Source organism: Eretmochelys imbricata, chromosome 13 (assembly GCF_965152235.1).
Source record: "Eretmochelys imbricata isolate rEreImb1 chromosome 13, rEreImb1.hap1, whole genome shotgun sequence".
In the NCBI taxonomy this organism is placed as follows: domain Eukaryota; kingdom Metazoa; phylum Chordata; order Testudines; family Cheloniidae; genus Eretmochelys; species Eretmochelys imbricata.
The window spans coordinates 8,274,973-8,290,186 of NC_135584.1; the positions used below are offsets into that span (position 1 = coordinate 8,274,973).

Below are 15,214 nucleotides of genomic sequence, written 5' to 3' on the forward strand. Positions count from 1 at the left end.
GACGTTGGGTGGCTCCGGGGTCTCTCTGCAAAGAGAATTCTTCCTCTGGCAAGCGCGCGGGGGACCCGCTCCGGCGTAGGAAGGGGTTAAGCCAACCGCGCCAGGGCTGCCCAGACAATCCGCAGAACCGCATGAATACCCCCGCGGCCACTCCCCTCCCCTCGTCCCGGGGGGCGGCCGCCGCCGCCGCCGCCGAAGGAGTTTGCAAAGCCGCGGCGGGCGCGTTGGCGGGGCAGCAGCCGGCCCCGGGGAGGGGCAGGGAGGGCAGAGATTGATGTCTCATCACTTGACTAGGCAGCCCTGCCTCTGCGGCTGCAAACACCCAGCCTCGGCGGCGGCGTGCAGCCCGCTCCCCCGGCATCCCTCCCGGCAGCGATGAGCCCCGGCGGGCAGCGGCGCTAGGCTCGTCCCCGCCAACTTCCTCTCCCCCCCCCCCCCTTCTCCGTCCCTCTCGCTCGCAGCATCGGTGAAAATGGCGAGGAGGGAGATGGATGCGGACAGGCTCCCGGGGACGCTGGTGTCTCTGCAACTCCTGCTGCTGGCGGCGGCGCTGCCGGCCGGCGCGGCTCGCCCGCGGGTCCCCCTGCCCGGGGACGTGAACGGCCACAGCCTGCACCCGCCCTACTTCAACCTGGCCGAGAGCACCCGGATCTCCGCCTCCGCCACCTGCGGGGAAGAGCGCGGCGCGGCCGGCGGCCGCAGGAGCCCCCGCGCCGTGGAGGATCTCTACTGCAAGCTGGTCGGCGGGCCGGTGGCAGGAGGGGACCCCAACCAGACCATCCAGGTAGGGGGCAGCCCGGCGCGGGGCTCGGCGGCGCCGCTTGTCCCGGGGGCACCTGCCCCGAGCCCCCTCGCGCATCCCCCGGGCCGCTCCCGGGCTCCTGCCGCTCCTCCCTTGAGCCGAGGCGCTCGCCGGCCGGTGAATGGGGCCAGCCGCGCACAAAGCGAGCTGGGAAATGCCTGCTCAGGGCCGTGCCTGCTTCGCCCCAGGCGCCCTCGCCTCTGCCCTTCTCGCCACCCAGCGAAGGGGGGACGGGGACGGGGACATGTGGGTTTAGGAAACTTCTTCTTCTTGTTTTTGAGCCGCTGCATTGAATGGCCCGGGTCGCCTCCCAGCGGGATGGTTTGGAGCAGCCCCCTGGGCAGTTTTCGTCCTGTGCTTTAGCAGAGCGGAGCTGCACTAAATTCCCCTAGGAATACGCCTGGCCCTGGTGGGATTGTGTGATGCGTTTATTCTCCAGAATAGCTTTACTTCCCCCCCCCGTGTAAATCAAGATCTTGTTTTTCTTCCATCAGCGTGTGTTTGCAAAGGTAGATTTCAGCTCTACTGGCTGTGTGGAATTAGCTCAGAGGTTCCTTTTAGACAAGAAGGGTGCGAGCGAGGGAAATCCTGCAACACATTAGCTGGCCCATTTTAGGCCACCAGCTACCAGGAGAGCAATTCAGTGTTTCAGAAAACAGCAGGGCGACAATCTTTTCATTAGTACTTTCCCAGGTGTGGACCCCTGTGCTTGCACCCTGCAAATAGCAGTTGCACTTTTGCAGAGTGTTCATTTTCTTTAGCTCCACTAAAGGGTTGATTGTGGAAGATCATTTTTGAAGGGATGGTGAGGGGTGATTTGCTCCCCCCTCACTTTTCTTAAAAGCTTGTCACTTGGCTAGTTTTTTGGAGGCATCTTCTCTGAATTCTCCAAACGTGGTTTCTCTTGCAAAGGCTGCAGGGGAAAGGGAACACGTGTTCCTTTTCGAGGGTTGCTAGAAATGCTCCAGGGTTGCCAGAAAATTGCACAAACTAAACACAGCCTGTTAGGTTCCTATGGCATTATTTTTAAAGGTGTTGGTTTCTGTGCTGATGAAATCCAGGGCAAGTGGAGACTGCTGAATTGGTCTGAAAGAAAAGATCAGACATTGGTGATCATGCTAATATTTAATAATATGGGTGTGTAAGCCAGATACTGCTTGTGTTGAGATATTTTTTTTTGAGGGGGGGTATTGGTAATATTCACCTGACATCAGCTTGTAAAAACAGTTTACCTGTATCCCATGTGTCCCAGTGTAACCTGACAATAGGAACCTGTAGCCAGGAATCCCCTTGGAATGCAGACTGCAAAAATGCTGTAATACTCAAACAGGCTGCTACACAGGGATGACTAACAGCTATGGACATCTTGGAAGGCAGGGAGACCAATTGCAAGAGGATTTGTAAAATGGGAGCTTTAGTTCCATGAATCCCAGATCCGCTGTAATCCCATGAGAACAGCCAAAGTAGTGGGAAGCAAATAGAAGAATCTGAAACCCTCATGAGAAAAAAGCAATGACAAATCTAAGCAACACTATGTGCTGTTGGCCAGTAGCTTCTCCTGGGTAATTTAAGAGAGATGGTGCTATGTCACCTGGAGCAATAGGACCCTACTCAGCCTGTTAATAAGCAGAGGGAGAGTTTGGAAAACTGCTAGTGTGACATTGCTGTCCTCAAACAGGTCAGATAGGTTTTTTTAAAAGCAGTTATTCCATTTGGGCCACGTTCTCCTAAGTCTCCAATGCTTTAGCTGCTTGGAATTTTCTGGCTACGAAAGGGCAGAGTTCGATGTCAATATCCCACTCTGTCTTCCTTCCATTTTATTGCTTTACAGTTGTTAGCAGACGTGTGCGTCAGACCTGTATACTGCAACAGTCTAAAATAAAACACGACTGGGCAAATATTGCCTTATTCTGTCGTTGATGGATGTGGGTAAGGATTCCATGAATCCTGAACATAGCAGTTGTTGGAACTTCAGGGCTGCGCTTTTATTGTCAATGTAATGCTCAGGGAGGAAGATAACTGAGAAGTGTGTGCTGTTCTGTGTTCAGTTGCCACCAACATCTAAATACCTGATCAGTAAATCCAGTATAATGAGACTTATAAAAAATAAAGGTTAGCAACATGGAGGCTTATTACACACATTAAGGGCTGTGCATTTGACATGAAGTCAGTGGCCATTCTTGATGCTTCTGTGTGACTAGCCTGATTTATAACAGACTGCATTAAATAGTAGCTAAAATAAAGCATTTGGAGTCTAATGACTTGTGTGGAGCTCTCTGCAGTTGTGACTCATGCCCTTGCAAATACAGCCTTGCCCTAGCACTGTAGTTTCCTTACATCTTACCAGTTATTTCCAGTTAAACAAACATGGTTTCTTAGACTTTGAGATGCTATAGTGACCCCCTCCCGCTCCTTCGTGCAGCTTTGATAAGGGAGTGCTTTGATCTGAGCTCTACTTCCTAGGCTAAGATTCTTTGGTCAATCTGAAAGATTTAGAACAATCCTTTGTGGTGGCTCCTTTCCATGACTACAGGCAGCACCTGAAAGGAAGGGAAAAAAGAGGTATTAGTGCAAAGGTCAGAGTTCCCAATTCATCCCTGTTAAGGATTTCAACACCACCCAGTGACTAAAGCAGTGAGGGGGGAGGTGGGGGTGGTTTGGGGTGGGCGGGAAGTGTTCAATTTAAGCAGATTGAAGTGACCCTAATGAACTACAAATGTATGTCACTAGAAGAAAAGGAGGACTTGTGGCACCTTAGAGACTAACAAATTTATTAGAGCATAAGCTTTCGTGAGCTACAGCTCACTTCACTGGATGCATCCAATGAAGTGAGCTGTAGCTCACGAAAGCTTATGCTCTAATAAATTTTAGTCTCTAAGGTGCCACAAGTACTCCTTTTTCTTTTTGCGAATACAGACTAACACAGCTGCTACTCTGAAACCTGTCCATATGTCACTAGGATGCTCCACGTTTCACCAGTTACTCGCCTGACCCCTTCACCTGCTCTCTTGTACACTGTTCCACACAAAGTGCAGCCACTGTCAGGAGGGTTTTTGGGTGGGAGCTCTGCAAGATTCAGTTTTGATGGCTACTCAAGAAGTTTCAATGGGGCATGGTCGTTAAGAGGACAGACATTCGCTGGATTGGCTGCCTAACAAATATTGTAGCTTGTCAATCTAATGGGTTCAATCAATTCTCCCACCACTAACTGTTTTAGTTAATTAACACTGTAATAGAATTTTGGGGAAAGGGAAATCAACTTTTTTTGCCTCAGCGAATTCCTAAAAAACCCTGTTCTGTTTAATAATACTAGCTTTGAAACTCGCATAGTTTTAAACACCAGGCTCCAGACCTGTTTGGAATATGATGAAGTCAGAGTTCATTCTAGCCTCACAGATGGCTGCCAGCATTTTAACTGTGGTCGCTTTTGCGATCTGCAGGAGTTACACAGGTCAGAACTGAGTGGAAAGAACTGCATGGAGAAGTTTGTACAGTGCTTGCTACTATTCCAGTAGCTCTACCCACTGCTAGCGATCTCACTTTAATGAGCCGTGAATTTGCCCACTGGACTAAAGATGGGACAGAAGATGAACCACATTAGGTTTTTATCAGTAAAAAGCGACTTTCTGATTAAACTTCAGATGAAGACATGGCTGTCTGGGTTCCAAGACAGTGCGCTGCAAACATGTAATAAAATGCAGTGAGGGAAATGTTCTACCCTCACGCTTGCATTGAGTCCTGCTCCTAAGTAATTAGCTGCAGTGTTCCAAAAGCTTGCTCCCTAGAGAGCAATTTGGGGTGTAGAGATGTTGGCCTTCCCTGGGTAATTCGATTGCCCACTACTAGTTGCAATTTACGTGTATTTTGGGAATCACGTTCATTCTCAAAACAAAAGTAATACTTGATCAAATCCCGCCAACTTCACGTCTATTTAGGAGCCTGTATCTGTAGCCCCACTCACCCCCGTTTTGCCTTCACTTGACATACCTCTTCATTTAGGCCATGTCTATACGTACAGCGGCACATCTGCATCTGGTACAGCTGTGCTGCTACAGCACATGTGGTGAAGTCACTGTATGACGACTGGAGGGAGGTCTCCTATGGGCATAAAAAACCCACCTCCGTGACTGGTGTAAGCAAAGCTACGTCGGCAGGAGGAGCTCTCCTGCCAACATAGCTCTGTGCACATGACCGCTTCTGTCTGTGTAAGTTATGTCGGTAAGGGGGTGGAATACTCACGCTCCTGAGCGACACAAAGTTTTTGCCGACATAAACTGTAGCGTAGCTATAGGCCCCCTTCATGCAGACGCTTGCGCGTGTGTGTAAGGTTATTCGCGTAAGTGTTTGCAGGATCAGTGCTTGAGATTATAAACTCACGGGGTAGGATTTATGGGGCTGATTCTCTGCTCACGCTGGTGTAAGTGTGAGGTGAACCAGGCTCCTTACATGTCTGAACCTGGGAGTCTGATTCTCCATTTTACATCTGTACATCTCCATTGAATTAAGTGGAGTTTACTCCTGATTTATACTTCTGTCCAGTGGAAGCAGACTTGGCCCCTTTGTCTTGTTATCTGCTAAAAGAAAAGGAGTACTTGTGGCACCTTAGAGACTAACTTTAGAGACTAGCTTATGCTCAAATAAGTTGGTTAGTCTCTAAGGTGCCACAAGTACTCCTTTTCTTTTTGCGAATACAGACTAACACGGCTGCTACTCTGAAACCTGTTGTTATCTGCTATGTCTGTAAAGTGCCTATCGTGCTTTGTGTGTTATACAAATTATAAGTGGGAGATGGCTAATGTCAAAGACCTGTCCCTGGAAGTTTGGATGTTAGACTAAAATGGAAGGTTTCAGAGTAGCAGCCGTGTTAGTCTGTATTCGCAAAAAGAAAAGGAGTACTAGTGGCACCTTAGAGACTAACCAATTTATTTGAGCATAAGCTTTCGTGAGCTACAGCTCACTTCATCGGATGCATTCAGTGGAAAATACAGTGAGGAGATTTATATACATACAGAACATGAAAAAATGGGTGTTATCTGAATGTATCCGATGAAGTGAGCTGTAGCTCACGAAAGCTTATGCTCAAATAAATTGGTTAGTCTCTAAGGTGCCACTAGTCCTCCTTTTCTTTTTGTAAAATGGAAGGACTACTACTGTACTGTATTATTTCTACCTATGTCTTTTCCATGTTTCCTTTTATTAAGACACCAACATTTTAATGACTTAATTGGAATTGAAAACAAACCCTGTAATTTTGGGCAACAGGTTAGAGCTGCCTGCAAAACCAGACACCTGTTGCAACAACAGCCAAGCATGTGCCAATTTAGTGTGTGCAGTTACCAGATTTGTATGCACAGTTAATTGTGCAGCTGACTCATTTGAAAATGTCACCCAGGGCTTCCCTAGCCCCCCCAGTTTCTTATCCAAAGCCCTGGGATCTTGTCCCTCAGGGTTTCTGATAAATTAGGTGAGGATCACTGAGAATGGCAAAGCCAGATAAGCCAGGACAAAGCCAGTTGCCTTAAGGCTGCCAAGCTCAGCAGGGCTTCAGGGCTTGTTTCTGTGCTCTGAGGAGATTTGAGATTTCCCGTGTACTTCATTGGGAGCAGGAGCAGGCCAGTGATTCTTTGAAGGCTCCTCTTCCATTCAGTCGCTCTCCTTATCACTCCCCTTTGTTCTGATAGCAGCATTATTATGTTCCTTAAACCCTCTTGCAACTTCTGTCTTTCTTCCTCCATTTCAATAGTTCTTTCACCTTGTTGCTTATCTTGATAGGCATCTTCCTCCCTTTTGCTCTTGAGCTGAGAAAACTGCTGTCTGTTGTAGTTTCCACAAGTCACAGGGTTACACTTCTCAGACCTGCATTTTTCTTTTTAAAACAAAATCTTCAGATTCTGAGGTCCGAGCTCAGCTCTTTTTTATCTGAATCTCCAATGTAAGTGTGTAATCTGCCCTAAAATATGTTTGACTCCCTGAGTAGCTAGAAATGATCAATTTTGCTTGTGAGTCAGGTCATCTCTCTAGACAAATGAGCTATAAACTTTTGGGAATGGTAATATCAGGGGCCCAATTACACCATTTAATAGCAAGCTCAAGTAAGCCACTGAGATGTTTGCCTTTAATAGTGGCACTTGGCACCAGTAACAGAGAGAGGAACATCTGTAGCATCAATAAAGTACAGTAGCCTTTGTTAATTTTCAGTCCTATGGAAACTTCAGGTGGTGTCTGCATGTCATTCACACATGTCATTGTGTGAAACACTTGAAACAAAATTCAAGAACATCAGAGTTTGAGGATTTTGCATTTTGTTCCAAGTTTCTTTAACATCCCACTTTTGTGACAAGCTTCTGAATTTTGGGCTTGGCACTAGAAATCTAATTCTCCACACAGCCTGTTGCACAGGTTTCTTCTAGCAGGTCTGTTCTTTAATAGGTCAGTTTTGTTACCTGTTAGATGTTCACTGGGTGAACGAGTGTTCTTTGCTTGTCTGTGCCCTTGTTAGAAGTTTGTTTAAAAGGTCCTTGTTCTGACTCCCTGTGTTACAGCAAGGTCTCGGTGCACAGCAAACAGTGTTACACTGAGCAGCTCTGGCTGTCTCCATTCCTTGGCTTTGTACTTCACTGTCTGGTATTTTCATATCTCTAGCCGAGTTAATTAAAAGGTGGACTTGTTTGGAACAAGTTGTGTTGCACAATTGCCTGCAAATAACATACCACATGTCTGCAGGGAAGAATGCTGGGAATTTTCTGTTTCCTTTTTGGCTTGGAGTCTCATCCAGTCCTTTGAGTTTGTGGAAATGACAATGGCTATTCTGTGGGATGACTGTTTTACTGCAGCCCTGAAGGGGAGAGGGTTTGAAGTGCGAGGAAGCTGGAGGTTGTTCCTGGAGATCTGTACCACACCTGAACATAACCATTCTATGAACAACATACCCCCATATCTCAATGTCTGTACTTTGACCCATTAACCTTTTACCCCCAATCGGGGATATTGCAGATTATGTATTCCTTATGCCGCCTGATCCTAAACCAAACTTCGCACCTTATTCCCTGATAACCAGAAACTTCTCTGCTTAAACGCTATACCATTTTCTTTTTATTTTAACATCACCTTATTAAAACTACAAGGAGCCAGGACAGATGAGGCTGACGCACTATGCCCAGAGATAACCATCCCTTTTAAAGGGGAACTGTCAGATAAGTGAACTCCTTTGTGGGCTGTTCATAGCAGGGTGATTCAAGTGACAGGACAGAGGGACTAAGCTAATAACTCACCAATTCCCTGGACTATTTTCAGGACCCCTCAACATGGCCCAAATCCCTCCTTTTGGTGTAACCCGCCTTGCTGTTCTACAGAATAGAAGTGTCTTAAGCAGCTGGGCCCCTGCCCACCCCATGAGTTGCAGGGTTCTCCCCCTCCCTGGCTGCATGCCCAGGGGTCTGTTGGTACCATAGCAACCCACGCTGCACCAAGGAGACCATGAGTGACTCACAGCTAGAGGCCCTGTTGCTGCTGAAGAGATCACAAAGCTGGCTGGTCTGGCCAGGTATTGGATGTTGTTGGCTATTACTTTCAAGCAGGGCCATAGCTGAAAGGGTTTTACTTGTAAATTTCCTCTTCTGCCCCTGTTTTGTTTTGGGGTTTGATTTTCTGGTCCCTATTAGGATTATACATGTACAGAAGGGGAAGGGAACACATTTGCTTATTGGAAAAAACCCTCAGGTTTGGACCCCAAGCAATCCCCTCCTCCAGTGCTGTAGAATTTCCTGTTGTAAATGTGCTTCATATACCCTCAGTTTGGGGATGGTCCCAACGCAACAGCACAACTGTGTTGCCCGCAATAATGGCACTTGTGACATCCTGTCCGGCGAGATCCCCATTAAAAATGCTTGATGTGGGTTTAAAGAGAACACGTGTGGAGAGAATATGCATCTTTGAAGGGATACAGGTCGTCTTTGAGGAGAGGGTGGTGGTGCGGTTGCTAAACCACTTAGGTGCTGCATCCACTTCTTGATTGTTCTTTGCCTCTCCTTTTACGTGGCAAGCATATCCTCCCTCCCTGGTGTCTGGGCTTCTTATGAACCAAAAAAGTCTGCTGCTTGGAATGTGCCAGCCACTCTGGGATCGTGTTAATCTCTCCTGTTTGTGTCTTCCGGCAGGGGCAGTACTGTGACATTTGCACATCGATGAACAGCAACAAGGCTCACCCCATAACCAACGCCATTGATGGAACAGAGCGCTGGTGGCAGAGTCCGCCCCTCTCTCGCGGGCTGGAGTTCAACCAGGTCAACGTGACCTTGGACCTCGGACAGGTAACGGAAAAGTGGTGGTTTAGGTTGCAAACTGCTCTGGTCGGGGACCTGTCCTCTTGGGTGTCTTTAAAGAGCTTCAGTTATCCCCATGGTAGAGGTGAGACCGAAAGCTGCTGTGATGGCTGGCCGGGGAATTCTCCACTAAGGTCCCAGGGTGCAGATATGATCTTCTAGTTCTATCCAGCTCTCAAACAAAACCTAAATGCAATTTGTGCTGCGTAGCGTTACCCACCACACCATCTCCCTAAGCATTGGCTGCGGCAGTCACATGAGTCACGAAAACCTGTGGCACTGACTAAATAATAGTAGTGCCCACTTTGAAACTGTTCCCCTGAAGAGTGTTTGGCTAACTTGGCTACCATGTTGTATGTAAACTTCACCCCGGAATTCCTTGTTGCCTTGTCCAAAACATGAGCCATGGCTGGCCCAGAGTTGCTGAGATGTGTGCTGCAAAACATTAACTAGTGCATTTAAACCGTGGAGTTTTAAAACATGAAATCAACTTTAAAGGTCTTGTGACAAAACTGCCAATAGATCCTTGGTCTTTAATACTGTCCAGTGAAAAGAATTAGCAGTGTAGAAATGCTAGCTACCAACCCTCATGGCCGCTCATGTCTGTAGCACTGGTTCATTTGGAGAAAAATTCTTCTGGAAATGTCGGGTTATTTTATCAAACTTTCCTCAGTGGAGGGGAGGGGACCCCCCAGGAATAGACTGTTTCTAAAAACAACACTCGGCCATGTTGTAAACAAGAAACCACAAACTCGGCTTAGTGCTCCTGGGTTTTCTGCAGGCCGCCTCTTTTGTGTATAGACAGCACCTTGGCTGCGTGGCCAGTGTCTGCTGTATCCAGAGAACCCGTCAGTCTGCAGAAGCTTCCAAATAGGAGAGTGTGCAGGGGGCACGAGGGAAGACTCCTGCTTCCAGATGCCTCGTTCCTTGGTGTGCTGTATAGATAGTCTTTTACCTCAGGGTGCTAGTGATGCAGTAGAAGGGCTTTGCTTGTCTCAGGTCTCCCTTCTGAAAGGGACTGTTTGAGGGTCTCATAGGGGCCTGTTGCTTAGGCAGAAGGGAAGCATTTTTTAAGCAATCGCCTCATTTTGAAACCCGCCCTGTTCAATATTTAAATATCCCCAGTACATTAGGGAAGCAGCAGGGTAATAGCACACTCTTCTGAAGGGTCTGACGTGAAGCTACTTCCAGGCTTTTCATTTCAAGAGAGCGCCTGCAGTCTGCTGGGAGATCTCCTGGCTAATAGCCCTGGCTTCCCAGTTGCTTGAATAGAACAGGGGAAGGAGGCAGTCTGTGCTCTAAGCAGTTTACTCTTCAGAATTCAGTGAGCCGGGCATTCGCTCCAGAGCTTGTTTGTGATGAAGTAGCACTTCTAACTGGTGCAGCGCCCCAGTGGGCTGGCTGGGTGCAGACTTTCATCGCCAGCATTGGGATTTCTCTGGCCCTGCTAGTGGAAAAATGTGGTTTCCAAGCAGGTTGAGGGTGGGCTTGAGCAATGGGCCTTCTGCTAACAAAAGGTGGAGAGAGTGTTTGAAGCCTGTGTGACGGGTGAGCTGCACAATGTAAGCCTCTCACCTTATTTGTAGGCACATTGCTTTTTTGCTTGTGCAGATATGGGGCTTGGTGAATGAGGCCTTTGCATGGTTCCACTATTGTGTGGCTTTGATAGCATGGCCATTATGACGGCAATGGAGGAGTTATGTTGAGTGGGCAGAATTTCAGGTGTATGGACGGACTGTCACGTTATTTGTAGTCTGCTTGGTTTGGAGTTAAATAAAGTCGGGGGAGGGGCTGAGCATGCCCTAAAGATGTGTGCCTGAAGGGGGTTCTCTGCACTGAGATCTTTCCTCCTACATGGCTGTAGGGATCTAGTCAGTCTGTACCTCCGGATTTCTAGTAACACTCAAATATGTTAATTTCTGCTCATCCATTTGAGCTAAGTCTCCAGGATCCCCTATAAACATGTCCCTGCCATGTAACAGTGTTAGATTAGCTTTTCTGCGTGCTGTGGACAGAGATCTTTTTTTTTTCCGGAGACCCTTGATAACTAAGCTGTGCAATCCACGTTTTCCCCCCAAACATCCCCATAATGCCTTGATCAGAATCTCTAAAACAGATTTATAATCTGGCTCTTGGGAGGGTGAGAATCCTCACCCATGCTGGCCAAGGATGTTGTAGTATCTGGTAGCTGGTATCCACTGGGTCCCTCTGAAACGCTTCAAATGCAGGGGTTTTGTGAGGTGAGGAGAATACCAGAGCTTTGTCTCCTGACCCTGAGGATGTGGGTGGAACTTTGCTTGCTCCAACTGCTGTCTTTACCTGTGGGAGGGAGGGAAAGGAGAGAGGGTTCCAAAGCCCATCGAGGGAAAGGAGAGAGGGTTCCAAAGCCCATCAAGTCAAAGCAGACATTCTTCTCCCACCTTCATTCTCCAAGCAGCACCTTTGGCCCTAGGCAGGGATGCAGTCTGCAGAGCACACTGCTGGCAAGCTACTGAAGCTTTGATGGCTCAAATCTGCATCTGCCTCCTTCAGTTCCTTTCTAGACTGTAACACTGGGAGTGCGGGAGCGAAGATCCAGGGGGAAAGTTGGGACATTGGTAGGAAAAAATTCTGCCATGGTGAAATTTTTGGTCTTTGGGTTTTCTCTTTCTCACCCTGCACTCCCATGTTTCCTTGTTCATTTCCCACTCCCTCATTCTTTTGCTAGTGGGTGGGATTTCATCATTGTACCTGCTAGGTCATGAGCAAAATCCAATGTGACCACTGATAGTGACTGTTACTCCTCCTCGCCTTGTCCAAAGTTTGCATTCACTGGTTCTCCACAAATATCCAATGTAGGCCACTGCAAGAGCACATAGTCTGTTCTCAAACTAGCAGCCCATTTCTGACAGTTTCCTCATAACAGTAATTCTGTATTGGATGGACAAATGGACATTCCTTTCATGTATACTCTGGATATTGGCCCCCAGTTCTCGTCCCCCATTTGTTGGGGGTAGGTGATGGCAAGTGTTGGTGAAGGGTTACAGAATCCCACATAATTTCTTTCTGTTGACCTGGGGCTGTGGCTGAGGGAGAGGAAGGTAAAGAAAGGCCTGTCTGGGGTCCTGTTGTACCTGCAGGGCATGTGCCAGAAGAGCCTAATGTAATTGGCAGAGAAGTGTTGGAAATTCCTTGAATGCTTGTGGGACTGTGCAGGTAACCGCCTGAAAGGCAGGCTGAGCAATTTTACAGGCTGGAAAATAAGGCCTTTTATGCCTCCCAATGCCCTGCAGGGAGCCCTTTGTCCAGTTTAAATTTAATTGAGTGGATTGGCCAACGTCTGCCTCAGAAAATGTCTTACTCATTTTAGATGGTAACCAGCACTGTTTCCTTTTGAGCTGTGATGTTGGGGTACAGGGTGGATGTGTTTAGACGCATCGAAGGTTCTGGGATCACCGACACTTGATTTGCTGCAGAGATACTGGAGTGTCATAGGGTGGTTAGGGTCAGGAAAGGGGTTCTTTACAACACTGCCCTTTTGTCATGGCTCTTCTTTGCTGCCAATGTCTCTTCTGAGGCTTGGCCTTCACTTAAACCTTAGGTCGACATAGCTACCTCAGTCAGGGCTGTGGAGGGTGGGGGGGAAACACACACCTGGTTGACACAGCTATGCCGACCGCCCAGTGTAGATACAGCTGTGTTGATGGAAGAGGGCTTCCCTCAACAGAGCTACTGTCATTCAGGGAGGGAGCTGTTCCTACGCTGATGGGAAATACCGCATTCATTGCTGTAGATGGTGTCTTCACTGTGGGGGTATGCCAGCATAGCTGCATTGCCATAGCTATGCTGGTATAGCCTCTGCGTAGACCTACCCTGAGTCATGCCTGCTTAATTACTAACCAGAACCAAGTTTCTCCAGCACTTAACAGCACTATGGGGATAGGGGAGATGGTGGTGATTAATTTGTTCGTCAGCCTGTTGATCTCTGCTTTCAGTGGCTGTGTCCAGAGAACTTGCTCTCTTTCTTCACTGAGATGGTGAAATTGGAAGGGAAGAGGGAGAATATTCTTTGCAGACAACGAACAACGGTTTATAAAACGCAGATTGGCCACCCAGCTGGAATTATTATATTAAAGGCCCACATCATGTTGTCTTAGAGCCAGCAGCTGCTTAAACATTATGGTTTCATTGGTAGGGTAGATCAGAGAGGTCTCCTCCTAGAATGGGCAAAAGGTAATCAGATGCATAATCTGCTTGGGAGACATTGTTCCAGCCCCTTTGTATCTGCTCCCTCCTTGTCTGTGATACTAGAGCTCTGGTTTCGGAACTGCCATTGGCTGTTGATGCTGATAAAGCAGGGAAGAGGGAGGAGAAAAGCTATCTAGAATTCCGATACTTGGCTGAGATCTGGCAGCTAGAAACAAAAGAAGTTGCTCTATTTACAACTGGAAAAAAGAGAGCTGACTGGCACTGGAAGCTGCTGGTGGAGAATAAATAGAGAACAGGCTTTTTGTTGTTGTTTTTTTGTTTGCTGCTGTTGATCATAAACTCACTCTTAAAGCTTCCAAATGTTTTGACACTGGGGTACGTAGTCTGGTGACTCCTTGGGAGTGTCATGTTACAAAATGTAATGCTACAGAACCATGCTAGAACAAGGATTGGCTTTCCTGCGTGGATGGGGCTGGAGTGCATTAGCACTAAGTTTACAGCATCATTGCACAGTTTGGTCCCATCCACAGGTTGGACCAAGCCACGTGATCACGTTTCTGATGCTGAGGCTCCATGTTATAGTGCAGATGTGGGTGTTAGTGACGCTCCCCTATACTGTGTGGAAGACCATGATTCTCTTAAGTGAAAGGAAACTGAGCCTTGCTAGTAAAACTGCTTTGTCTGTGAGGGCATCTTTGCTGTAGAGTCAGCCTAGGTGCAAGGTGCCTGGGTGAGCAGGCACCCTGCCAAGCCCGTCCTGAGTTACTGTGTGCTGCGCTCGTCCGTGTGTGTCACCAGGGAGGCCCGTCTCATGGGTGGTTGCGCTGCAGTAAGCTGACCCACTCTGATTCTTGACTTGTCTGTCCTTCTGGGCACACGGGGGAGGAATTTTGGGAAAGCACTGGAGAATTGTCAGCACTCGAGTGGTTTAGCCTGGATCCTCACTGCAAAGTGGGTGGGTCACCAGCCTGGGTGAAAGCAGAACCTGGGCTCCAACCCTTTTCCCCCAGCTATGCCAGCTAGCCCATGTTCACAGCACCCCAGTGAAGTTTTTGCATGTGGACAGGAGCGGCACTGGGGTAGAAGCGTGGGCTAACTCTTCAGTGAAAGCCTCCGGAATGGGAGGGAGTCCAGGCCAGTATTCACCCGAGTGATGGTTGGAAAGGCAGCTTGCTGTAAGTGTACTGCAGTTGCCAATGGAAGTCAGTGGGTGCAGGGACACATTGGCTTTACCCAGTGAAATAATAGGGAACTGCTCCAAGGCACGTGCAGATTGATCTTCTTACTCAATGCACTGGGGAAGTGAAGGCTCGGTACGAGCACTGAGCAGGTCAGCTGGGGAAGGGGAAAGAGTCCAGCAGAAAAAGCTTTGGAGCCTTTGCCAGAACCAGCAGGTTACAAGAACAGAGCACAGGGAGGAGTGACTGTGAATCTACATGGTGTTTGCCTGCCATAGTTCTGCTGATTGCTACTTGCAGCAGGTGGAGGGAGGGACAGGGCGCGATAGAAGGTGTTTTAGTTGAGCAGACTCTTGGCGCGAGAGCCGTAATAAATCAGGTGGCTTTTTCAAGCAATATGAACGGCTGGCTCCCTGCCAGAGCCTGACATCTTCCTGACATGAAGGTGAACCAGGCTAAGCCTCTCCAGAGTGTGTTCTGTATTGTCCGTGTTTCATGGTACGTTGCGTGGGGAAGAACGCTTGCAGCCATGAAATGGAAGTACCTTCATGCCGGCGCTTGCCTAAGGTTAATTACTACACCACTGGTGGAGGTGGAGTGCCTAGCGTCCCTGGTTCCACAGAGCTGTTGCCAACCCTGGCTGATGCTGAAGTTGCCTTGACTCCCCCCCCCCCCCCGCCCCCCCCAACAGACAGTAGGTAAAACTTCAAATTGAAATTTTGCAG

General features: G+C 48.2%; 1 protein-coding gene across 1 annotated transcript in view; it reads left to right on the forward strand.

Annotated features, from left to right (window-relative positions):
• The first annotated feature begins 472 nt into the window (after nucleotides 1-472).
• LAMA5 (laminin subunit alpha 5) overlaps nucleotides 473-15,214 on the forward strand; it is a 160,883-nt gene continuing 146,141 nt past the window's right edge. The window contains exons 1-2 of the mRNA XM_077831882.1: nucleotides 473-784; nucleotides 8,959-9,111. Of these exons, the coding sequence (XP_077688008.1) occupies nucleotides 473-784; nucleotides 8,959-9,111 (465 nt within the window). The remainder of the gene's footprint in view (nucleotides 785-8,958; nucleotides 9,112-15,214) is intronic.